Source organism: Montipora capricornis, chromosome 8, assembly GCF_036669925.1.
Source record: "Montipora capricornis isolate CH-2021 chromosome 8, ASM3666992v2, whole genome shotgun sequence".
Classification (NCBI taxonomy): domain Eukaryota; kingdom Metazoa; phylum Cnidaria; class Anthozoa; order Scleractinia; family Acroporidae; genus Montipora; species Montipora capricornis.
This window is the reverse complement of record NC_090890.1, coordinates 26,518,412-26,530,911: the sequence shown is the minus strand read 5'-3', so window position 1 is coordinate 26,530,911 and position 12,500 is coordinate 26,518,412. Positions and strand designations below refer to the sequence as shown.

Here is a 12,500-nt window from a genome sequence, read left to right as displayed (position 1 = left end):
AGCGAGAGCTGTTGAGTCCGCCAAGCAGACAAACAAGTTAATTGCAGATTCGTCCAAAGGAATCGACGAACATGTCCACTGGACAGGCCTTAGACACAGTCAGATGAAACTTCGCAGGGAGCCTGGTACCTGTTTTTGGTGTGGAGATCGGCGTGGTCCACATCCATGGAAATTATGTCCAGCTAATGGTAAGACCTGCACCAGCTGTGGTGGAAATGACCATTTTGCCCGTGTCTGCCTAGAAGACCGCAAACTTCCAAGCCCCAGTATCAGACCCACTTGGAGACCACAAGGCAGGGGCCTTCAGGGCAGCCAGAAACGTGACCCACGTACAAACGTCCGACCAAGAGACCTGCATTACACCGCGATGTATGCCACAGCAGAGGACCACGCATCCTCCCATGACCAAGATCACGACCATATATACTCTTTGGGCACACAAGTTCACAGCATTGCATCCGTCGAGAAGTCAAAACGATATTTCACAAACCTATCACTTTCAGCAACGGGCCGGACCTTCAAGCAATTAAAGTTCCAAATAGACACTGCAGCAACCTGCAACACCATCGCTGCCAGCACCCTGCGCTCTTTCTTCCCAGACGCCAAAGTAAAGCACTCCCCCTACCGCCTACATCCCTATGGAAACTCCAAGCCACTTCATCCTGTTGGTCAGGTGGAACTCTTGTGCGAAAAGAACAACAAGTTTGACACCCTTATCTTTCAAGTCCTGCTAGACTCCTGCATTGGCATCAAGCCAGCACTTCTATCTGGCAGTGACAGCGAAAAACTGGGCATAATTAGAGTGCACGCGGACGAGACTCATTCCCTTCACTCATCAGCAGACCACAATGCGAGTACCAAACACTATGACCTTCCTGGCACACAACAGCGTACAGTACCATGCGGAAACCAGGCGAACCCCAAGGCATGCAACCATCTCCAGCAACTCCACGAGACCACAGCCAGCCCGTGCAATCCACCACCATCACCTTCGGCTTCACTTACTATTCCTTCAAACCGCCGACTTCCCCCGCCAGGCCAGCTGCAACCTCAGGACATCATACGCCAGTATGCTCACACATTCGAAGGCCTTGGCCGGCTTGGTCCACCTGTACACTTTCAGATTGATGACAGTGTCCAGCCCGTTCAGATGCCAGTCCATCGAATCCCGGGAGCGAAAAGAGCATAAGAGAACGAAGCCTTAGATCGTTATGTGCAGGCAGGCGTCTTGGTCAATGTACATGAACCAACCCCATGGTGTTCGAATGAATTAATAAGAGACACCCAAAAAATTCCGCGTATGCATCGATCCAAGCCAGACAGTAAATAAGGCCATACAGCGTCCGAAACATCAAATGCCCACGCTAAATGAACAGCTTCATAAGCTTAGTGCAACCAAGTGCTTCTCTCTAGTGGACGTTAAAGAAGGCTTCCTCCACATTCCCCTAGATGAGGAATCCTCATGGATGACAACCATGCATAGCTCATACGGCAAACACAGGTGGCTCCGTCTCCCATTTGGTATTACTAGTGCGCCAGACGAGTTTCAAATGAGGTTTACATCTGCATTGGAAGGCCTGGATGGGATAATATGTATAGCCGATGACATCCTTGTGTATGGGGAGGGCAACACCTTCGAGGAAGCCCAGGCAGACCATGACCGAAGATTCATCGCCTTAGTGGAACGTTGTGACCAAAAATCCATCAAGCTCAACGCAGGCAAACTGCGCTTTAAGCTTAAAGAGGTCAAGTTCATGGGCAGAATTATCTCGGATAATGGTTTGAAACCTGACCCAGACAAAGTAGCGGCAATAACACAGATGGCCACACCGCAGAACAAACCAGCACTCCTTCGCTTCATAGGCATGGTTAACTATCTTTCGCCCTTCTGCCCCAACCTAAGCTCTGTGATTCAACCCTTACGCATGTTGACCCAGGACGCTGTACCATTTTCATGGTCCATGGCTCAAGAAAAAGCCTTCAACAAGGCCAAACAACTGATTTCGTCCGCCCCTGTCTTAGCCTATTATGATCTTCGGAAACCAGTTGTCCTCCAGACGGATGCCAGTGATAATGCTGTCGGCGGCGCCCTTTTACAGCCCAGTGATGACGGCAAACTATAACCAGTTGCCTTCAACTCGTCAAGCATGAATCCTACAGAACAGCGCTACTCTCAGATCGAGAAAGAGTGCCTAGCAATCTGCAGTCCACACAGATCACCAGCCATTAGAAACCATTATGAAGAACAAGGCACCAGCCCACCTACAACGAATGCTTATGAGATTACAGCGTTACCAGTTCACAATAACGTTCAAGAGAGGACCGACTCTCTACCTGGCAGACACACTCTCTCGCGCAGCCCTACCCAACCCCATCACAGCCCGAGTACGGGACTTTGATGTTTTCAGAATGGAGATGGAGTCCGATTACAACACACGGAATCCGAGACTAACGGAGATCACTGAAAACCAGCTACGTGAGGAAACTAGCAAAGACACCACACTGAACACCTTATACAACGTCATTGTCAAAGGGTGGCCAGCAGACAGAGCCAGCATCCCCGAGTATCTGCGGCCCTACTGGACTTATAGGGACAAACTGTCAGTGAAAAATGGCATCATTTACAAAAGCGCCCAAGTTATGGTACCTCACTCGATGCAAAAGGACATGCTTCGCAAGATCCACGCCAACCACTTTGGTGGGGAATCGAACATACGTATGGCACGTGAAGTCCTCTTTTGGTCCGGCATGCGAAAGTCCATCCAAGACATGTGTGATGCGTGTAGTACTTGCGCCCAGTATGGTCATTCTGCACCCAAAGAACCAATGAAATCCTTACCAATACCAACAGGTCCCTGGCAGATAATCAGTCAAGATCTCTGTGAGCTGGAGAAGCAAAGATACCTAGTGACTGTTTGCCATTTCTCTGACTGGATCGAGGTAGACAAGCTAGAAGATACCCTTTCCTCAACAGTCATTGACAAAACAAAAGCTCACTTCGCGAGATATGGTGTCCCGGCAATCTGCCACACTGATAACGGTCCACAGTTTATCAGTGAAGACTACAGGAAGTTCTCTGTCGAATACAGATTTAGGCATACCACATCATCCCCTTACCACCCTGAGGGTAACGGAAGAGCAGAGGCTGCCGTCAAAGTTGCAGAATCCATGTTAAAAAAGGCTGATGACTTCCACAGCGCCATGCTGATATACAGAAACACACCACCTCAAGGTCACACCTACTCACCAGCCCAGTGCATGCTGCTACGACGCAGCAGAACCACACTCCCCAACACCGATCAACTCTTGAAACCCACTATGCTAAACTTTGAACTCGCTGAGGCGGAGATCTCCAAGAAAAGACGCGATAGCAAGACCTACTACGACAAATCAGCTAGTGTAGAACAAAGACCACTTGTCACTGGTACCTACGCTTACGCCAAGCCACCTCCGCACCAGCGTGGGAAACCATGGATCTATGGAGAAGTGCTCACCCATGAAAACCCTCGGTCTTACACAATCCGCACTTCTCAAGGCCGCACGATTCGAAGGAACAGAGTCCACCTGAAGCCTGCTGCCGCGCCCTCCTGCTACCCTCCCCGAGCAGCAGTCGAAGCAAGCACACCTCATACATCCGCTTCCTAGAAACTATCACTTGACACTGCAGAGGAAACACAATCCTATCCACGCCCTTCAGCTCACCCCCAGCCTACGCCTTTTGGGACACCCCTCCTTCAGACCCTAGTCAATTCACCAATCAAAGGCTCTGCACCAGTTGACCCCCAAGGCCCTGAAGCACGCCCTCCGGAGACCCCACCCGAAATTAGCCCACCACAGCCCCAGGAACTGCCAGGATCACCAGTCAAGCAGACCCGGTCTGGACGGATAATTAAACTCCCCGAAAGACTGAAAGACTACGTCACAAACTAGACATCAGTTTTCTTTTATTTATCCGCCTTGACTAAGAGTCTGTGAATATACAAACACTTAATATGTAGCTGTACTGATTCCAGGCTCCGGGTTTAAGTTATAGTTTGTTTTGCCTCCTCGTCTCTTTCTTTTGTTATTTGGTAAAGGGGGGAGATGTTTGTCTGCGGCTACTCGCACGATCATACGTAGGGAAACGTCCATTTAGAGCCGCCATATTGTATGTATTACTACGAATAAAGGAAGTTCTGTTACTAATACCGGCTTCCAGACTTGTTCGTGTAACGGCGTTTTCACAGACCGATTTATTTTTAGATTGAATTTCCCGCGAATGAGACTCCCACAGGAGCCCGATGACCAATTACAAGAAATTAAGCTGACGTCATAGGGTCACCGAACCGGAACTGCCTTTGTTTTTTGACCTAATTCGCGGGAAGGGCTAGTCTAAAAATAAACCTACTTTACTTGTGATAACGCCGTTCACAGACGCTGTATGGCAGTTGCACGCTCCAGATGGGCTCCTGACAAGACCTTATTCCACGGATTTCTCCTCAAAGAGACTGATGTAATGTTTCCCACGGTACTTCTGCAACAGCAACAGTAATCACTTTTTAGCAGCGTGGGAACATTCCCGTGCGGTATAAGACATAATTCAAACCTCGTCGTTTTATTATTTTATGTGATTTATATATTTCTGAGGTAGAAAAAAGCAAACAGCACTGAAACTAGTTTTAGATTTTGAATCTCCCTCCAAATTCTGAGACTTCCGACTACCTGTCGGACTGCCAATCAAAAATATAGTTCAAGTCGATTATCCCAGAGTCTCTCCGGGCGCTCACCCGCTGGCCAAGAAGCCCGAGGACTCTGGGTACGAGATTGGGACTCGTCTGTAAGTACGCCGGTCAGCGGACCTAGATACTGGTCGGATTTTTTCCGGTGAATCGTCATTGTTCGACGTTCTGGTAACTTGTCTGGAGGAACCGCCACTAGTTTCATATTTTTTCTGTTTTAGGGATTTTGTCTGTGAATTCGCAAATTTGGGACACAAGACAATCATGAAATTCCATTTCTCGCGCGCTGAAACATCCTGTCTCGAGGCAACGCGTCTCCAATTCTGTCGAGCGGGTAGTCGGAAGGTCGTAGGCTCGCTACTGCAAATGAGTACTCGTTCTGTTTTTTTTTTTTTTTCGATTATCCCCGAGTCACAATCGATAGATAAATCTCTTCACGATAGCGATTATTAAGAGTGAAATGATAGTGAGTTTCATTTGGTGTGAAGTATTTCGTCATTGCATTGATTTGCATCTGATTTGCATTGTGATTGGCGACCTTGAAATCTCACGCGGTTTCTATTAACGTGATTGAATGCACGCATGGAAGTATCCTCTCGAATGTCACGCGTTACTGGGAAAACGTCCTCGTTCCTGAAGGACTTTGTACCTCCTCTGTCATTGTCGAGACAGAACAGTGCTTCCGATTGTTACGAAACCTTATAACTACTTCATAATGCCTAAACAAAAGCGATTTACTGCTCATTAATTTATAAGCGAAACTGAGCGAGAAAGAGAGACCGGTCAGAAATCGTAGTAATTTTTAAAGAACTATCATGGTCATGTCCCGTGTTCCTATCCTTTGAGAAGGAAGTCGTGGTTTTCATTTTTCGTGAAATTAGAGCCGAAAGATAATCTTGCAATGAGATTATGTGTTTCTTCCTGGCCCCGTCCTGTTTCCGATCACCAAAACGCGAGATAAGGAGGGAGAAGGGTGGCATTTTGTGACAGTTGTGACAAGAAGTTGATGTACGATGAGTAGGAAACTAGGCAGGAGAAACCGAAGCATGCTGTGCATTACCAGAGGGGTTTAAAATCATTTTATTGTGAGCTTAATATTTTAGTTAACGGGATAAAATTGCAACATCTACGAAAATTCTACGTTCGAGATTGGTACCGGCTTGATGCATCACGTGCATCCTCCGGGTTTTACAGTCTACACCCAATTTCCCGTTTGGTTACATTTCACGTGGAATGCATTTTTACATCGAAACGGCTCGGCTCTGATCGGAGGGCAAACCTTTTCTCGGCTGGCACCTCGTGCGAGTGAGTATTGAGCAGGAACACGTCACATTAATTGGTGTACCTTGACAAACAGCTGGTTATTTCAGAAACTAGCCGATTGTCTGTCTTAATACAGAAATACGTTTTACTGTTTTCAATGACAATGCAACTCAGTAGTCTTGTTTATTAATGAGAGCGTTCATTCCTAGTTAGGTTTGATAATCTTCAAATGACGACGCGGTTTCCTTTATTCATACCCAGCCTATGAATAATCAACGAAGAAATTTAAGTCGCATTAGAATATTTGTGACATTACGTCATGCTGTTCTCGATGCAATTGTTTTGAAGTCAACCCTTTTTGTCTGTTTGTGTTTCAGGTATCATATGTACATCTTTTATTTTATTGTTTACGTAGTAAATGCCTTTTGCGTCAAATAAAAATTATTCGGGATGAATCAACCATATTTTGACAATTTGTCGAAGACTACGTTACCGCGTCCCCTTGCGAATTTTAGTTACATGTAATACCTCCATAAATAACCCGTCGAGGTTTGCCATTTCGTGACAAATCCTTTCATAGTTTATCATTTCCTTGTCTCGATTGCATACGGGAAGCTCGGCTTATGTACTCCTGTGTGGGCGGCCATATTGTCGTGAGAAGACGGTGAGTAATATTCTTGTCTTGATATTTTGCCCAAACCTCTGTTGCTGTTTCATTTGTTACCGAAATGAAACCACTCAGTTTTAGGAAAAAGCTTGCGCCAGATATGTCAACGGTTAATCCCTCATTTGTTAATGTATCTAGACAGCTAGCTAACGAAAAATTATTTGCTTATTCGTCAGAACTAAACAGTATTTAAACTTGTGAAGACTTCTCTAATCAACGATGACTCGCTTAACGGCGTGTTGGTGTGGTTTGACTATTATTCTTTGCTGCGTGCGTTGTGTATCAAGTCAGACGTCGACAATCAAACCAAGCTCAGCTTCGACCTGTGAGTAACAATAAAAGTTACTTTTATCTTGCTTTTTAATATGAAACGATAAATAGGCAGTGAGACTTTCCCATCGCCTTTCCGATTTATTGGAGAGGTTCGAAAATGTTAATGTGCATCAGATCATATCTAAATGAATTTTTGCGCTATATTAATAATAAAGTTATTATAAAGTTATGATATCTAGGTAGTATGTTCTGTTTTTCAGTTGAAAATTTTCTGGTACACCGGAAGTAACGCAATGAGAATGCAAGAAAGAAAAAAAAGGGAAATTGATTGTGTTGTTTCTTGTCTTCTGTGGTATATCATGGCTGGGATGGTAAGCTCGGAGATGCTAGCCATAGCAAGCTACTCGACAACCCTCGTGTGAATAAAATATGACTTGATGATATATTTGATTAAATATTTTCCAGTGAAGTAACTTTACGACTGTACAAAAATGAGCTTTAAGTCTATATAGAGACGATAGGAAACTAAAAATGACCCTTCGCTCTAGTTTTCCGAGACCGTGTTAGTGCTGTTTTTTAAGATAACAGTCCGGAATCTTGTGTGCATATTTTCTAAAGCCCTCAATATTTCGCTCCTTCAACAACATCACGTCCCATTACCGGGAAAAATCGCGAATTTCCCACTCAGGAAATAACTTGAAATTTTACTCTCAACTGTGCAAAGATGAAGTATAGCTAAAAAACAAATATCAGAAGAAATTTGAATACCCCAAAGACTCTGTAAAAAAAAAAATAATAATAACACCGAAATATGGAGATAATTCGAGCATCATGACATTCGGGAGGCTTTCTTCGTCGTCATTTGTTAAATAAATGCGACAAATTCCAATCAAAATGAGAAAATTAAATTTGAAACGAAGTGAAACTGTTTTTATGACATCAGCGACTTCTTTTCAGTACCACCTGTTGTTTGAAAATGATACAGCTTTTGTGAATGCAATTTTGAGTTTTATTCCAACCCGCCCTTTTATGTTGGGCATTTGCGACCTTCATTGTTCATGATAGTTGTATATATTATCCTTTTCTAATTTGATTTGCCAATCAACTCTCCCCTTAGTATTTGCTAATTCAAGCACTCCTGGAGTTATTCCGACGACTTTCACTGGTAAGTGATGTTTTGAATGTACAGCTGCACATTTTAATGTATGCAAGCTAACAGCAGAACCGTGCAATATGATGTCATTCTCTTTGGGTGTTTTCCTTCCGGCAAATCCAAAAATGGATTTTTGATCCGAGATTTACCAGGTTTTGCGGCCGAAGGAAACGCAAATCCAAATATTGAATCTGTAAAGCTAACCGCGGTAAACCTTCGTAAATGTTTCCAATGTGGCGGCCTCTCAAGAAGTAATGCGTTTTCTTCTCTTTTACGAATTGCGGTAATTTCATAGAGAATTTTCTAATTTCTGATTCGAATGATGACAGCGGAGGCTTAGCGCAAAAAGGACAGTGGCAGAGTCGAAAATGGGAAGGACTGAATATGCTCAACCTGAAGATACCGCTAGTTCAACTGATTAATTTCGGATTCAACACAGGTCACCAATCCGTAAATTTCCAGCGAATCCTGTTTGAAAAAGGATTCACAAGATCAAAAATGTGGATTTGGATTTATGGAAAGAAACGCGAAATCCATTTTAAGATTGAAAATCCATTTTTGGATTTGCCGAAAGGATCACACCCTCAGTGAAGAAGTGACTTTTCAATACCTGTAACACCGGCCGCATCCCTTTCAATAGGCCAATTCGGAAAATACCATAATACTCTTTCTTTGTCCCCCCAAATTTTGCATAAGCATTGTTTTTGTTTTCTCTTGGGACCATTGCAAGTCCCAAGAGAAACTGGAAACGATGCTTATGCAAAATTTGGGGGGACAAACAAAGAGTATTATAGTATTTTCCGAAGTGGCCTATTGTAAAATTTCGCCCAAATCTGTGTGTGCGGCTTATCTTTGAGAACATCTCGGAAGAAATCTGTATATTTCCTTAATCACCCTTAAACCCGGACATAAAGTCTTTTTTAACTAAAACATCTACAAATACTGAGTAAAAGGATGATAACTGGCCATGGTCATTACTTTTGCTAGTTTTGTGGCTACTTAAGGAGCAGTTGGTGATAGCCTGTTACACTGCTTTTATTAGCAGGTCTTTTAAACAAACTAGAGTTGCCTTTCCTCAACAGAAGAAGGTTACCAGAAACGGAATCTTTATTCGACCACAAAACTTTCGGCAGCGTCACAGAAGGGAATTTAAACAGGGACAACGGCAAGTGACGTCGACGAAAGTGTCACTCCAAAATATAACTTTTAGCGCTATCGCAAGTATTTCGCAACTATTTCGTCTTGTTCACGCCATGTACAATATAGATAAAATATCCTGCAACTGGATGGGTACGAACGGTTTTAAAGTGAAAATAGAAAAGGAAAAGATCATTGTTGTGTGATCACGTTGTCGTCAAAAACTTCCCGATTTTGAAATAACTCTCATGGGGAAAGAACTTACTCCGGCACCATTCGCTAAGGACTTCGGGGTTACACTGGATCCAAATTAAAGCTCGCTTTTGATACTCATATTTTAAAAAAATGTTTCATTCTGTATGTCGAGTCTCGGTCAGATTAGCGGCGTCAAGCATGCGTTTAATCGCGACCTGCTTTTAATAGTCATTAATGCTTTGGTATTCAGTAAGCTGTTTTACTGCTCATCTGTATGGTCCAACACCTCAGGAAAGAATATCGCCAAATTGTAATTGGTCCAAAATTTTGCCGTGCGTATCATCACAGGTACAAGGAAATTCGATCATATTACGCCAGCTTTGAAAGAGCTGCACTGGCTGCCCGTTAAACTCTAACGCGTTCGCTTTGGCGAGGGTTCATTGTTTTTTTTTAGACAGATGGGTATATCGCTTTGGTAGATTGAATAACAATTAAATGTCGAGTGTTTATTTAATTCCATTTTGAGTACTACATTTCTTCCACTTCCTGCTTACAGCCGAAGCCCGATATTAAGAAGTTCTTTTATGATTGAGGCGTCGATAATACAAATTAATTTGTCTAATCTAATCGATATCATAATTTGCTCCAAGACGGAGAATTCAATTTGTGTTCTTACACATCTCTTCCTGAGAACTCATTTTGACCTCCTTATGTTTTCTAATACTGATGGACAAGTAAATTAAATCCTCAAGCCTTTACGTATTCTTCACAGAGGACCCCGACTAACTTCCTGGATGTCTCAAAATCATTTATCTATTGCAACGTTCCACTAGAAATATCTGACGAGATTCTAGCTTAAACAACACCTCTTTGGGAATAATGGCAAAAAGGCGGTGGGAATCTCAGCGTAACAAAAAAATACCATTAACTTTTAACATAAGGAAATTCAAAGACGTCAACGTGTGCTTTTAGTTCCTGGAGTTCTGAAAAACCTAATTTTTCAGGTTCACTCTCCGGAAGTCCGTTGTCTCCAGCATGCCGCGCCAATACATTTGTAGCATGCATTTATGGTAGTTGTACATTTTTAGGAACTTTTCGCATTTGACTTGCCAATTAAATCTCTCCTTAGGCAATGCCAGTCTAAACGTAACGTCAACTCTCAGAGTTACTGGTAAGTGATCCATTTAATACAGCTTTTTATCTGAAAAGCTCTAAACAGAGTCATTTTCAACTAAAACAAATAGATTTTTAAGCCTTGATTTCTCCGTGGACAATTTTGATCAAAATACGGTCTGTTTTGCCCGGAAAAACGTGCGTGTATGAAATCTTACTTTTCATTTTGTTTTATTCATTTCAGCCAGAACAAGTGCAACTTTCTCTGTGGGTAAGAGTGCTTGCCTTTTCCACGCATGGCAGCTAATATTAAGGTCGATTCTTCCACCTATGTCCAGGTTTGACCCTAAATTTCAATAAGCGTCACGAAGTGTCCCCTTGCTTTTCTCGCCAGCTTCAACATCACTCGTGTCTCGAAATGCAGACAAATTTACGTCAAAAAGTGTCCCCCAAATGCTGCTCTTTAAGTAAAGATTAACTGTTGCATTTAACCAAAGCTAAAGATAACGCTAAGCTTTATCCTTACCTTATTGTTGAAAATAGGTAGCAAATGCTTAGACTTAAAGGGACACTTCGTGTTGGATGTCAAAATTGGGCGTGCATCTAATTAGGGTCAAACCTGGACATAGAAGATTTCTACACTTATAGTCCGTATTCATAAGTGGCGTCCAATAAATTATTCCTTTATGGCCTTGTGCTGATGAGTCCGAGTGGCCTCGTTTGCATGGACAAGGTACAAAAGAAATGCTGCTCGATCTAGGGCGAGGCTAGTTGGTCTCCTTAGCACGAACAACAGGATAATTGACGTTAACAGAATAATTGACGTTAACAGGATAATTCCAAGGGTCTATGTAGCGTTAGCAGCAAAATTCCATGGCGCTAACATTGTTTACACACTACTGACCATGAGGTGACTATTTTCAACTGAAAGAGAGGTTTACTGAAGAGAAGTAAACAAGCGAAACAAAATGATAAAAAGAAATATTGTACCTGTTGACCAACCTTAACATTACCTGTTCACATCGAGATGCTCCTACTGAGTTCAATTTTGCAAAGTGAGCAACTCAGTATGATCTTTAATCCTGTTACCAACGATTGTTTTTGAGGTTTTCACGATTTCATAATTGGATGCTGATAATATTTAGTGTGCTTACAAATGAGGAAATATGTGACACGACTGCCCATTTTTTTTTCCTCCAAAAATATATATTTTTAAATTAGTTATTTTTATTAATTAACATTCAACAGTTACTAACAAATTTCCTTACTTACAATTTCGATACGTTAGCAATAACCGCCACAATTACAAACACTATTCACTGGACACTAATCTTACTACGACAAAGAAAAGAAAAGGCTCCATGCAGAACAGTAAATCTTAAGAGTGTGCTAAAAACAGTCTTCAATGTCCAGGAAATATAGTCTAAGAGGGCTTAAGGTTAAGAAGTAAAACAAGGAAAAGGAAGCGTGCCAAAAATAAAGACAGTTAAATCACAATATACACATATAGTTTACGAGAGGTTCCCATTTTTTGGCGTCCCCACTGTTTAATTCAATGTCATACTTTGAATTCAGAAAATGCAGGTATTGCAGAAGAAAGGATTTGATTTTGTTTTGAACATCCTTTTTAACTTTATGAAATCAATTTTTCGATTTCTCTTATCAGCTCATTCCCTAAACAGAAGCAGTGTGTCCCGGACCACATTCGTATTTGGTAAGGCTGAAATTCTAAATATGAATCCTTTTTTTTTTTTTGCCGAAGTTTGATTAACACTACTTTATTCTCGCATCATCTGATGTTGAGAATTAAAAAAAAGGTTTAAATTATAGTTTTTTGTTTCTTTGTTAGTGCATTGAATTCATTACTTCTTGGTCGTTTTTAGTGCACTTTTGGTTTCGTTTTTGACGACATTAAAGTTATTGTGCCTTCCTGTTTTCCTTGCTCAAACAAACAAAACATCAGCCACATTTATCTTCATAA

At 42.3% G+C, this 12,500-nt stretch overlaps 2 protein-coding genes across 5 annotated transcripts in view; both read left to right on the top strand.

The window, feature by feature from the left end:
• Nucleotides 1-1,189, top strand: part of LOC138013889 (uncharacterized) — a 1,473-nt gene extending 284 nt beyond the window's left edge. The window contains exon 1 of the mRNA XM_068860934.1: nucleotides 1-1,189. This exon is cut by the window's left edge and continues 284 nt beyond it. Coding sequence (XP_068717035.1) covers nucleotides 1-1,189 — 1,189 coding nt within the window.
• Nucleotides 1,190-6,400: 5,211 nt separating this feature from the next.
• LOC138014342 (uncharacterized) overlaps nucleotides 6,401-12,500 on the top strand; it is a 12,611-nt gene continuing 6,511 nt past the window's right edge. For 2 of the 4 annotated variants that reach the window (XM_068861405.1, XM_068861404.1), the window contains exons 1-5: nucleotides 6,412-6,645; nucleotides 6,825-6,973; nucleotides 8,039-8,086; nucleotides 10,764-10,790; nucleotides 12,186-12,233. In XM_068861405.1, the coding sequence (XP_068717506.1) occupies nucleotides 6,868-6,973; nucleotides 8,039-8,086; nucleotides 10,764-10,790; nucleotides 12,186-12,233 (229 nt within the window). In that variant the 5' untranslated portion in view covers nucleotides 6,412-6,645; nucleotides 6,825-6,867. Of the gene's footprint in view, nucleotides 6,646-6,824; nucleotides 6,974-8,038; nucleotides 8,087-10,535; nucleotides 10,578-10,763; nucleotides 10,791-12,185; nucleotides 12,234-12,500 lie in introns of all 4 variants that reach the window. The other 2 variants (XM_068861402.1, XM_068861403.1) reach the window with 2 other exon arrangements.